Source organism: Jaculus jaculus, chromosome 11 (assembly GCF_020740685.1).
Source record: "Jaculus jaculus isolate mJacJac1 chromosome 11, mJacJac1.mat.Y.cur, whole genome shotgun sequence".
In the NCBI taxonomy this organism is placed as follows: domain Eukaryota; kingdom Metazoa; phylum Chordata; class Mammalia; order Rodentia; family Dipodidae; genus Jaculus; species Jaculus jaculus.
Genome location: NC_059112.1, coordinates 74,766,690 through 74,780,146, shown reverse-complemented (window position 1 = coordinate 74,780,146; position 13,457 = coordinate 74,766,690). Strand labels below are relative to the sequence as shown.

General features: G+C 34.8%; 1 protein-coding gene across 1 annotated transcript in view; it reads left to right on the top strand.

Moving 5' to 3' along the window:
- Si (sucrase-isomaltase) overlaps nucleotides 1-9,290 on the top strand; it is a 112,015-nt gene extending 102,725 nt beyond the window's left edge. The window contains exons 43-47 of the mRNA XM_045161822.1: nucleotides 373-497; nucleotides 3,525-3,613; nucleotides 5,565-5,614; nucleotides 5,800-5,967; nucleotides 9,163-9,290. Of these exons, the coding sequence (XP_045017757.1) occupies nucleotides 373-497; nucleotides 3,525-3,613; nucleotides 5,565-5,614; nucleotides 5,800-5,967; nucleotides 9,163-9,231 (501 nt within the window). The 3' untranslated portion in view covers nucleotides 9,232-9,290. The remainder of the gene's footprint in view (nucleotides 1-372; nucleotides 498-3,524; nucleotides 3,614-5,564; nucleotides 5,615-5,799; nucleotides 5,968-9,162) is intronic.
- The last annotated feature ends 4,167 nt before the right edge of the window (nucleotides 9,291-13,457 follow it).

The window sequence follows — 13,457 nt, the reverse complement described above, 5'->3', positions numbered from 1 at the left end:
GCACCATAAGAGAGAGTTAATTTATTACACTATATGTTATATAGTCATTGATTTGTTTCAGCAAATAAACACAGAAATTGCACACTATATCCACAAAAGTCACTGTGTTTTACTGGTCTTACCAAGTGATCATTGAAAGGTCTTTGATCTTTCAGAATCCACACAATTTTCTGTACATGAGCTCTGCTAAAACAGCTATGAAAAATACTTCAATTTAACTAGGCACTAATGTTATGCTTTAAACAACAGGGTGTCTTGAATACATGTTTTATTTAAGTTATTTTTATTACATATTACAATATTTGATTTCACAAATGTGTCCAATCTAATGTTAATATTACTAATGATTCAATTTCTTCCTTTCATTTCCAGAGGGCTGATATAGGTATCAGAGGACAATTTCACACATTCTCAACTCCTTTTGATAAAATAAATCTACATATTCGTGGAGGTTATATCCTACCATGCCAACTACCTGCTCTAAACACATTTATCAGGCAAGTCTACTGTTTTCAAGAGTCTGATATATTTTTGCAGCATATCTTGCTAGAAGTACTGTGTTGAGGAAAGAATTCATATTTATACCTGTCCTGCCAGTCAGGAAGTGACCTTTCACATTACCAAAGATGCTGAGTCAGAGACCAGGCTTCCATGTTTATAACACAGTAGAGATAGAACCTTCAGGTCATCTTCAGTTGTCCTGACTCCCCAGGTCCCACTGTGGAATGGGGGATCATACCACATACCACGTGGTACATGTCAATGTTGCAGTTGTATCAGGTTTGTGTAACAAGTGAGGAACTCCAAAGTTCAAAGTGTTGAATATGTTATAGTGAGCTGCAAGCAAAATCAGCCATCTTTTGCCTAGAAAATAGACATTATGTTTATTATACTGGGCACTAAATTAATTAATTAAAAATCCTATTATGTCTTCTGATGTAGTTTACTTAAATGAAGAAGATTCATGGAATTTTGTCTTCTAATGATATATCCTCTTTCAACTCAGGCTTTCCAGCTAAGACACAAATTAGAACTTCATGAGTTCTGTACATAATCTGCAAGAGTATTGATAAATGAGATCTTCTCTTCTATCTACTTGTGAAATGTAAACAACTGCATGTACTTCTTCAAAACATTCTTTTTCTTTTTTGTTGTTGTTATCGTTGTTTCATTTTGTTTCTTTGTTTTTGCATCCATTGAATCCCAAGCTTTCATCAAACTTGCTCTAAAGTGAAGAAGGATGACATTGAGGTTTACATACTACTGCCTCCGCCTCAGTGCATAGATTAAGGAAGGTGCCACAATATCTGTTTTATGCAGCCCTGAGCATCAAACCTGGAGTTTTCTGCATAGTAGGCAAGCGCTCTATAATTTGAGCTTCATCCTTAACCCTTAAAATATTACTTTCCCAAAGCTATCTACAATACAGTTTAGGACTCCACAACAGAATTGAGTGGTAGGTTTGGAGTTTTACAAATACCCCACATTATCATAATCTCCCCATTATCAACAACCCTCATTGCAGTGTTACCTTTATTTCAGTTCATGAACCTGCATTGCATAGGCCTATTGATATCAACCAAAACTGAGAGTAAACAATAGGCTTCACTCCCACTCTTTATACTATTTTTGCTCTTGAACATATGAATGATGACCTGTGAGAACCATGATAGTACTGTATTTATATTCTGTCTTAATGGTTCACTGATGATGCATCCCCTTCCTAGTTTTGCACTTGACAAAATGATACATTTTTGCATTCACAAAGCATGTAGTCTTCAGTTCAGCTTCTTTCATTCATTCTGAGGTTCTTCATGTCTTTTTCTTAACAATATCATGCCCTTTTGGCACTGAATAATATTCAGGCTTATGAGCTTCTTTTTTATTTTTATTTATTTATTTGAGAGCAACAGACAGAGAGAAAGAGGCAGAGAGAAAGAGAGGGAGAGATTGGGTGCACCAGGGCCTCCAGCCACTGTAAACTAACTCCAAATGCATGTGCCAACTTGTGTATCTGGCTTACATGGGTCCTCAAAATAGAGCCTCAAATTGGCGTCCTTAGGCTTTACAGGCAAGCACTTAACCATTAAGCCATCTCTCCCAGCCCTATGACTTTCTTTTTATTTATTTATTTTTATTATTAGGTATGGACATATTTTGCATGTAAACATCATATGTTGGTACCATCCTTTCCCTTTTCCCCTCTCCTTTCCTGAAAATGCTTTCCTTATTGGGGATGCAAGTCAACCCCATGGGTATTACATGTCATGCATTATGGGGCAGCAGTCAGCTATAGGGTAGAGGCAATATCTCCATAAAAAATGTACTGACTTGTGGCTCTAACAATCTTTCTGCCCCCTCTTCCAAAAAATTCCTTGAGCCATGCTGGTAGCATTTTAAGTCTACTTCATTGATGGGCCCTTAGGAGCATCTAGATATCTGGTTTGGTATGTGTTGAGTATCCTCAGTATCTTTCTCCATCTCCCTGGTGCTGATATCAGCTTAACTAAGAGAGCAGCATTCTTGGTGAGCTTCTTTTTTAATTGTATGTATTACTTAAAGGACCTTTTTATTTCCTTCTATTTTCTTTTCCTATCTCTGCCTTTCTATGTCTCTTTTGTGTCATCTTTCTTTACTTAACTATACTCAGTGAAAATGAGATGTTCGTGGACAAGAACACAACTTCTTTCTTTAAATTACTATGAACCTTTACCCACAGAAAAACCATACCTGTCTTGCAATACAATAGCCATATTCTACATGAAGGTGTAAGGTTAAACAGAGTTTCCACTCAGGACGTTTTCTTAAAACAACAACAACAAATACAAAACAACTTGATGTCACCTATTTGGCAATCCCCCCTTTCTCTTAACAATGTGTCTAATCTCCAAGAATCATGGTCCCATTCTGTATTGTGCAACATCCACGTCAATGTATGTTAACATATCCTATATTATAAAAAATTAAGTTACTGAAGAGATATGTACTCTAAAAGTCAGGGTATTTTAGGAGAATTCTGTGAGGAGGAGTGCTTGGAGTTTGAGGCTACCCTGAGACTACAGAGTGAGTTCAGGTCAGTGTAGGCTAGAGTGAGACATTCCCTGTGGTGGGGGGGAGGAGAGAAAGCAGGAGGGGGAGAAAGAGAAAGCAAAGAAACTTATAGGGTAATGCTTACACAGTAGAGGACCTGGAACAAGTGTACCAATAAACTTACTGCAGTTTTCAATAGCATCAATGGACATTTTTCTGATTAGAGTAGATGACCTCCTAAATCCAGTTGGCATCCATGATATTTATATTAACTATGATGACTATTGTGTTTTATATCAGCCTTTACTCATTTTACTAAAGGAAGCTTTTGCAGCTTCTTGGTTTAGATGTTTGTTTTATTGATTACTGTTTTATTAGTGTTCTTGTAAATATTTGTATGGATAACATATCACATCTGGTAGTCTAAAAGTTTATATAAATTATATGTTATTCTTATAGCTTTAAAATTTCTATTTTTTTTTTCTTTCTTATAGTCGAAACAATTACATGATGCTCATTGTTGCTGCAGATGACAATCAGATGGCTCAAGGAACTCTGTTTTGGGATGATGGAGAGACCATAGGTGAGGATCCCCTTTATGAGATCATGTTCATTCATGTTGTTTTCTCACCACTTACTGTGATTGTTGATTGCAAAGCCAAACATTATTTAAAGCTCAAAGACTTCATAACTCATTGAATCAGCTTAAGCAAATAAACTCACAAATAATTAAAGATGTCTTCCTAGTCTGTCCTATACTTGATCACTGTATTAAATGAATAGCTAAGTCATTTGTGTGCATAGTGTACATATAGCAGAAGCTAGCATTGCTTCCATGTTTTCATAAAAGACACTGGCCCATATAAGATCAACTAGCTGAACAGGCCACACTCCACAGGCACAAGTTGATATACAAGGCATACTTCTGATACTAGCAAAGACTGGAAAGCAAACTTCAGTAAGTTCAGTCAACTGCTGCTGGGTTGCCATTGTTTTGTCTCATTGCCTTTTCTTTTCTTTTCTTTTCTTTTCTTTTCTTTTCTTTTCTTTTCTTTTCTTTTCTTTCTTTTCTTTTTTCTTTTCTTTTCTCTTCTCTTCTCTTCTCTTCTCTTCTCTTCTCTTCTCTTCTCTTCTCTTCTCTTCTCTTCTCTTCTCTTCTCTTTTCTTTTCTTTTCTTTTCTTTTCTTTTCTTTTTGTAGGTAGTGTTTCACTCTAACCCAGGCTGACCTAGTATTCATGATGTAGTCTCAGGCTGGATTGCCTTCCTTTTTAAATTTTTTGTTGTTGTTGTTTATTTATTTGAGAGGGACAGAGAGAGAAAGAGTGATTGTGTGTGTGTGTGTGTGTGTGTGTGTGAGAGAGAGAGAGAGAGAGAGAGAGAGAGAGAGAGAGAGAGAAAGGGAGGTGGGTGGGTGCGCCAGGGCTTCCAGCCACTGCAAACAAACTCCAGACGCCTGCGGCCCCTTGTGCATCTGGTTAACTTGGGTCCTGGGGAATCGAGCCTCGAACCGGGGTCCTTAGGCTTCACAAGCAAGTGCTTAACTGCTAAGCCATCTCTCCAGCCCTCGCCTTCCTTTTTAGCATTTGGTTTTTTTCTTAATATGAGATGACACTTGAAACTTAATCCTTTCTCTCTTCCATGAGAGGGTTCCTCAACACCCCACTGAACATATCAACTTCTAGCTTTGTGCATTTTTCAGCAGTAGCATCTGAACACATGGGATAGCTGGTGAAGAGTTCATATTATAGGATACACTTGAGTGTGTTAGTCTGGGGAGAAGCCAGAAAGCTTTCATTGGAAAGTATGCCCCCAGCCAATTCTTATGCTCTAGTCCTAAAAATGACTGCCATGAAAAGTGTCTGAAAACCAAAAATTATGCCAAATTCCTGTTAAATAGTTGAGACTAAATTACTTAAAGTATGTCAATGCTTTTGGACCACACTAGGTAAGTTAAATTTGACATGCATCAATCAGTATGTAAACCAAAAAGTTTAGGGCAAGTAACAGTTTTTATATAGCCAAAGTAAGCAATGAGTTAATTTTCAGCACATTAATGAAAGTGATGCTTGTATGTGAATAGACTAGGAAACTGAGTGGCATTGCTTTTTCTACATTACTTCCCTTTCCTCAGCTTATAAATGCTTTCTTTTTTATCTCATCTGAGTAAAATCGTAGTAGTCATGGAAAATTAGGCTTGAACTTGAAAGGTACCTTGTTTTCATTTTTCATCTTTCATTTAACTGTTTTGGGACAGACTTTTCTCCTCCTTATGTATTAAGAGATAAGCCATGTATCTTAAAGTACTTGTATTATTGTACTTAGAAATTGACAAATAAGAATCTTAGTGTTAGCTTTATAATTATTAGACAAGAATGATATATATAAATACACTTTACACTTATGTTTGACTTTAAATGCAAATGCATCAGTAGAATTTAATACCCTTTTGCCCAAGGATGAAAAAGGTAGTATTACAATATTTATTTTTATTCCTTAAATATAAAATCATATCATTTTCTTTCTCTTTCTACAGATACCTATGAAAGTGGTCAATATACATTGGTGCAATTTAATTTAAACCAGGTATTTCATTTCATATAAACACTTATGCTGAAGAATGTTTAAAATTTTGTTTTATGTTCATTATTTAAATTTTCATTTAAAATATTTAAGTAAATACTTTGCTGTATAATATTTTGTTGACAGTTGTATATTCTAAAGGTTTGATTGAATTTGAAAATGAAGACTTTTTTTCTTTGTTTTCATAGATGACTTTGACAAGCACTATATTGAAAAATGGTTACAGAAACCCAAATGAAATGAGACTTGGATACATCGAAATATGGGGAAAAGGAAAATATGATGTAACTGCAGTTAATTTGACATATAATGGAAATATCCAACAACCTATATTTCAGGAAAATTTAGACAAAACGGTAAGTGACGTAAGAAATATTTTCTTCAAATGTGTCTATTCAAAACATTTACATGGACCTATAACCTGTAGAATGAGTAAACCATGGCACTTATTACATTTATTTTTATTATACTCAGAAAGCTGACATGTAAATCACTCTAATGATACCTATCTTATAATTGTTCATATATAATACAAATAATAGTAATAAATAATATCAATTTATATTAAACTTGCAAGTTTCTGTTAGCCACATATGGCACATGCATCAAACATATTTTTTTTCAGTTTGCATTTGAATATTCCATCTACCTTATATAAAAGACCTCTGAAAATTATTTTAAAATTAATGGATATAGCCATTAGTTCCCTTGATTGTTGCCATACGGCAAAGTGAATCCTTAAGCAAGACATAGAGAGGATGGTTGTATCAGAACAATATTGTTGCCAATAGCAGCTCTCTCCATTTTTCACATTTAACATTAGCATTTAATTTTCTTTCCAGTATAATAGAGATGGCTATAAGCCATCTTTGAACTCCTTGCCATCCTAATGCCTGAGAATGTATGTTGCATAGAAATGGCTTTTAAACGATGTAGATTGAAGAATATAGCTATTTTGTTTCATCTAAATTTAAGGCCATATCTGCCTTAAAGTATGCAAGAGAAAATACCTTTTTATATTTAAACATCTATGAAAAGAATTAGCTCCCAAATCAACCATTTTAGATAAATGTCATTTACAAAGTAACAAGTTGCCTGATTTAAATGTTAAACAGAAAACATCTTGGCCAGACTTAGATTCTAGTGGATTTGGGGAAAAGTATGAGTTAAAAAGCACTTCCTTCTCTCCTTTAACTCTTTTTTGTTGTTTGTTTTTCAAGGGAGTTAAAGGAGGTTTTCACTGTAGCCTAGGCTTACCTGGAATTCACTAGTCTCAGGGTGTCCTCAAACTTCTGTCAATCCTCGTACCTCTGCTTCCTCCCAAATGCTGGTATTAAAGGAATGTGCTACTGTGACTGGCCAATGCTGTTTTTATTTTTAAGAGCATTTTTATATTTTTATTTTATTTTTGAGAGACAGAGAGAGAGAGAAGATGAGCCAGGGCCTCCAGCCACTCCAAACAAACTCTAGATACATGTGCCACTTTGTGCATCTGGTTTACATGGGTGCTGGGAAATCTAACCTAGGTCCTTAGGCTTTGCATGTGCCTTAAGTGTTAAGCCATCTCTCTATCCCTTATTTTTTTATTTTTTATTTTTAACCAAGCTGTATTTTCCCTTTAACTTAAAATTTTGTCTTTGTTGCCTCTTTGAAATCAAAATATTTTCAATTTAAAGAATATATATCAACATGGGGACAGTTCAGTTTCATATATTTAAAGCACTTTTTAGTAAGTTAAAAATTTATGTCTTAATTCCTCAAAACCATTTTCCTCATGCTTGTTTGTAAAATTCTAAATAAAAATATCACTATTTTAGTCCAGTATTCTGAAATGAAATACCAGAAAAATGAGTCCCTAAGAAGGAAGATTGTTTCTCAAGATTAAAGACTCGATAGGTGTTAATCACAATTTCCAATGAATTTTATTGAATTTCCCATAGCAGATATTAAAAAATGATATGACCTATATATTTTATTTACTTTCTACTACAATACTTTGTTTCTTTATTTACTTACTAATACAATAGTAAATAAAGCTCACAACCTTTATAAAAAATGATCAAAGTCAATTTTAATGTTTTATTTCATGTTCATCTTGAGTAAATAAGTGGCATAAACAACATTTCATTTTGAAATAATTTTAATCCACTATTTCTAAACCTGTTCACAATGGATTTTACATATTTTATTAACTTACATTAACTCAATGACATAGAAAAAATTAAATAGCAGTTATGAACAATACTTTGTACACATATTTAAGTAAATCACATATATGAACACTTGCCATCTTCCAGACCTTCTTGGTTATTTAATTGAAGAGATATTTCTTCTCAGGCTTTGTGTACTGATATAGGAATTTTATGCAAAAAAGAATGTAGTTGAACTATCAATAAAAGTTTAAAAACACATTCCCAGAGACAACTCTGCCTATTTGATATCTTATTTTTTAATTTTTATTTTATTTATTTATTTGAGTGAGAGTGTGACAGAGAGACAAATGAGGCAGATCTGGAGTGGCACACCAGGGCCTCGAGCACTGCAAACGAACTCCAGATACATATGCCACCACATGCATCTGCCTTTATTTGATTTCTTTATAGCTATTTAAAGTTCTTGTTTGCATATGTTGCTCAAATAAGTAGATTAGCTTTTGCTATCCTATGAATAATTTTCAAAGTGGTTAATTTAATGGATATTAGACAATTATTTAAATTTCACAATCTAAACTTCTTTGTTATGAAGTGTGGCAACTTGACCAAAGCTTTCAATGCCTTAGGAAAGAATAAATTTTATAAATCCCTTATGAGAGTACATGTTGCACAATAGTAAATAAAGAATACTGATATTCTTTTTCTATTGTATACTTGTATACTTTGTATATTTAAATATTTTTTGTATACCTTCTATATTTTTATCTTGTATATTTGATGATTGAATCTAAACTTTCTGATATAAAGCACAGAGTGCCCTTTAGGAGTAATGAATAGTAAGTGATAATAGAAAAGTCTAAATTAATTACCATATCATTAAAACGTGATGGAAGAGCTGAGGATATAACTCAGTTGATAGAGTGCTTGCCTATCCTGGATGAAGCCCTGCTTAAAACAGTTGTGGCAGCACACTCTTATAATCCCAATATTGTGGAAGTTGAGGCTGGAGTGTCAGAAGTTCATGATCATCCTTGACTACATAGTGAGTCCTGGGCTAATCTAGGATACATGAGACACATACTTAAAAAAAAGATAGGGCAGGAGATATGGCTCAGCAGTTAAAGGTGCTTACTTGCAAAGCCTGATGGCATAGTATTGATTTCCCAGTACCCATATAAAGCCAGATAAAGTGGTGCATACACTAATATTTTTAATTTATCAAAATAAAGAGAAGACATTATCATGCTAAATAGAGTATATATTTATATAAATATATATATATATAAATGTTATATAAAATATATATATAGTATATATAAATTACATAGTTTTTATAAACATAATACTAAAAATGTAGATATGCTTAACCAACTAATTGCAATTTTCCTTGTTTTATAGATATTATCTCTTGACCTGACAAAAAATGCTGTTACTTTAGATGAACCAATAGAAATCAGCTGGTCATGAAGATTACTGTCAGTAGGAAGTCCTTAAAGCAGAATTGGCTTTGAATTTATGACTCATGCACTTGGCTTTCTCTGCTCTCTGAGTTCTTAAATTCTATGAAGCAGATTTTTCATAGTGCTTATCTAAAGATTATTGCATAATGTACATGGCAAGCAATGGTTTTCTTGTATTGCTACATCCTGGATCTAATTGTTTAAATGCATTTATAGGTAAATAACACACAGCTAAACCTGACAACTTGTATACATGTAGCCAAGATAAAGTTACCATGGGTGGTTTTTAATTTAAATTAAATTTTGTGTAGTTGTAAATTATATACAATATTTTCTTTACTATTTTGTTGGCTTGTTATGTAACATGTCTTAAGCTTTAATTTTTTGTACTATGTATTTTTCATTAGAAAAAAAAACAGAAAATAAAATTATTAGTAAGATAATCTCCTTTTCTTCATTTTCCTAAAGGAAAATCAATATGGGTTCTTATAATAACATATCAGAACCTGGTGACATAAACAAGAATCATTGCTTTTCACAATTCTTGAGACTTGGAACACTATTTGATTGAGGGACTTATAGTTGATATGCTTGAAGACAGAATGAGTTTACTTTGGCTTCTGCTTGTATCCTTGTGGGAAAAGAAGCAAGTTACTTCATATGTTTTCTTTAAACAGCAATAATACCAGCAAGAGAATGCTATCCTTATGACCTTATTACCTCAAAATGCCTTTCATTTCAAATGCATGTGAAAAAAGAAATACTATTGTCTATTTTAATTTAGGCATTCAGGCTGTGAAACTCGTCAAATTATGGCCTAGAATTGTTTTCCTTGGCAGTGCTTAAATAAATGTGATTTCAAATCACACAGTTATCTGTGATATGATATAATTCTTTTCTAATTACAATATTAGAATAAAGTAACTTAGAACATAAGAACCAGATAAAAATACAGGCGGCAGATAATGAAAATAATAATAAATAAATTCAATGAATTTTCAGTGATTGAAAGAATAGACGAAAAGATAGTTCTTCATAAACCAGCAGCTATCAAGGGAATCCACAGAGAGTGCTTGTGGCACATAAAAGAATGAAGTTATTTTTGATAAATGACTGCTCAAGAGCTAGTGAAACTGCATGCTCATAATTCTTTTAGCCATGACTTGTATCCTTGAGACATAAAAATGTATTTTAAATGGTCACATTTTGTTGCAAAGAACAAAACATATCACTTGCCAAATATCACCATGTATTTGACTGGATTCTAAGAGCCAAACCATGATAATTTTTTGTTGAACATAAGCAGTTGTCCCAGATTAATGCTGTGTGACTTATCCTAGAAAGGCATGAAATGTCTTTGCACCCTAAATGGAGCACTGTAAATAGAGCAAAGAAAATATTCACTAAGCTAATATCTACCTTACTGAACCACAGAGTTTATTAGTGTTGTTTACATGAGCATGGGTGACTCACAATTACACTGAGAGGCTCTTAAATAACCAAGAGGCAGGAGGCTGGTGTTGCACATAGCGCAGGAGCTGGAAGAAACCAGCAAGCTATTTTCTCATGTGGGAGATGTATGATAGGCTTTGTAGGAAGAACATATAGATAATCCTGTCAGCAGTGACCTGATGGAGCAATGGATGTCCTGCCAGAATTATTTGATCTGTCTAATCAGTTCATTCCTTGGCTTTAGAGAGTAGCCTCACATCATGTATTCCCTTGATCTCTGTTCTTTTTCTATCCCTAATAAACATCAAGGTAGACTTCATATGGGGTCACAGTCACAGCCCCTTAAAGACGGTGGTATCTCTGGGTTTCTTAGTTCACTGAAGGAAACTGTCCCAAGTAACTCTCAAAATAAGACATAATCACTCAAAAGGTAACCCCAGCATGGTTGATGACTCCAAAAACAGCAACTCCAACCAAAACTTTAATCTCCTCCAGCATTAAAGCATGGGCCTTATAAATCTTGTAACTTTCTGAGTTTCCTGAGCCTTCTCTCTACAGGGAAGAGATATTTTAATCTGGACAAAATCGATACAACTAACATCAGGCAGGGTCACACTGGAAGCACAAAGGAACAAGAGAGAAATAAGGCCAATACTTACTTATGTTTGAGGACAGGGTTTATGCCATATTCATATGAATCAGATGCTCTTTAGAATGAAGCACATGCCTGGCTTTTTTTCATCAACTGCAACTTCATCCTATATCATTTAAAAAATTATTAAGAAAACTATTCATAAAAATGGCCTGAATTGGGTTGGCGAGATGGCTTTGCAGTTAAGGCATGTGCATGCAAAACCAAAGGACCCAGGTTGAATTCCCCAAGACCCACATAAGCCAGATGCACAAGATGGTGCATGCATCTGGAGTTTGTTTGCAGTGGCTAAAGACTCTGGTGCACACATTCCCTCTCTATTCCTGCACTCATCTCTCTGAAATAAATAAAATAATTTAAAAATGGCCTGAAATATGAAGTCAGGGCCCCATGATCTTTCTTTGCTTTAGCCTCCATCTACTAACATATGTGCACATCATCCATTAATGTTTGGATAAATATGAAATAAACACATACCAGGTAAAAATATGATTTAATGGAGGGTCAGAGAAATGAATTTGAAAGCCTCCCCAATGACTATACTTGTAGCTTTTATTCAGACTTAGTAGTCAAAGCTGAGCATGAGACAGATCACAAGTTTGTATCAGACTAGAAATCTTTGGAGAAGCTATGAATTTCCCATCTTCAAGAAGCTCCACCCAAGGCTTATAGACTTCCATGTCCCAAGACTTAGTCTGTGCAAAGATTAGCCTTATTCCATCCAATTAGTTTGAGCTCCACACATACAGCACATTCCCAGTGATCATGGACCTCACTGTGATGCTTTTAATCCAGCAAGAGTTCTCATTCCTCCCCTTAGTCTGAAGCTCAGATGATTTTCTCTAAAGGTATGTTTATGGAAGAAGAATTACCATTCATTGTGTAAGCAAAGAACTAGTATGTTGTCAGGAATCAAATGATAACATTTTTTGATTCCTTAGCTACTTGGAAAACATGTATTTTATTCCCAGATACCCTGTGCCAGAGTGTATGCAGAGCATGGAATAAGTAAGCTACAGCTCTCTGTTCTCAAGTTATTTCCTGTTCCCTGGTCCCTGTAGATCCCCCCACCACCCTGGGCCAGCTTGGGGTTTCTTGAACCCTTCAAGCTTGTTGTAGAAGTAGGCCTTTTGCTCTGGTATCCTGATGGGCCACTGGGTACCCTCATCCCTATTCCCCTAAGTCTGAGAATGCATGGGCCAAAATGTAGGAGCAGGCCTCTTGCCCCTGACTGTCCACATTCCTGACTCCTGGCTCCTCAAGCTGGGATCTCCATGTGCTGAAGAATACATGCAAGTGAAGTGAGTAGGCCAGAGCTCCCGGTTCCCCGGGTACATCTGATGTACCTGCAATCTCTACAATCTGTGCATCTGTGGTTATATCCCCATCAGGCACCAGTACTCCAATGTGGTTCACATTTAAACAGAACACCCTCTGAAGATCCTACAAGGAAAAAAAATTGCTTCCTTCTCATTACAATAAAGTCTCCCTAAAATGGGTAGATCACAGTGCAAAAAGGACAATGGAAGTCAGAAAACTTAGAAATCTCCACCCAGGATGCCTAGTTCTACAATGGAAGCCCAGAATAAAATCACAGAGAAATCAATGGAAATTCAACCCCCAAAATAAAGCACAACAACCAATGAGACCCCGATCAAATTAATTGCTGAAGTAGAAGTAAACCATCAAAAAACCAATAATCATATCAATAAAATTGAACAAATCATCTCTTAGAGCATTCAACTTTTGACAATAGGCTTAATTTGATTAAAGAAAATGTTAGAACCCTCCAAGAGATACAAATGAATTGAAGGTGAGTCAACAAATAAAGGATCTCAATAACTGATTGATTAAGCTTAATAAAGGCATAATCCAATGTAGGAATTAATTCCAGGAAGAACCAAGAATATCAGAACTCAAATTGAAATTTTACATCATAAAAGAGATGGACATGATGTGAAAGAACACAACAGAAAACGAAAATCAAATACAGCTTAGAAAAACCTCTCTAGAACCCCTCAGTAACAGAGTTACTTGTGTGGAAGACAGATCTCTGTTCTGGAAGACAAGACAGAAGAAATTGATTCGGAGACCAAAACCTTTGCTAAATTCCAAAAATCAAGTAAACA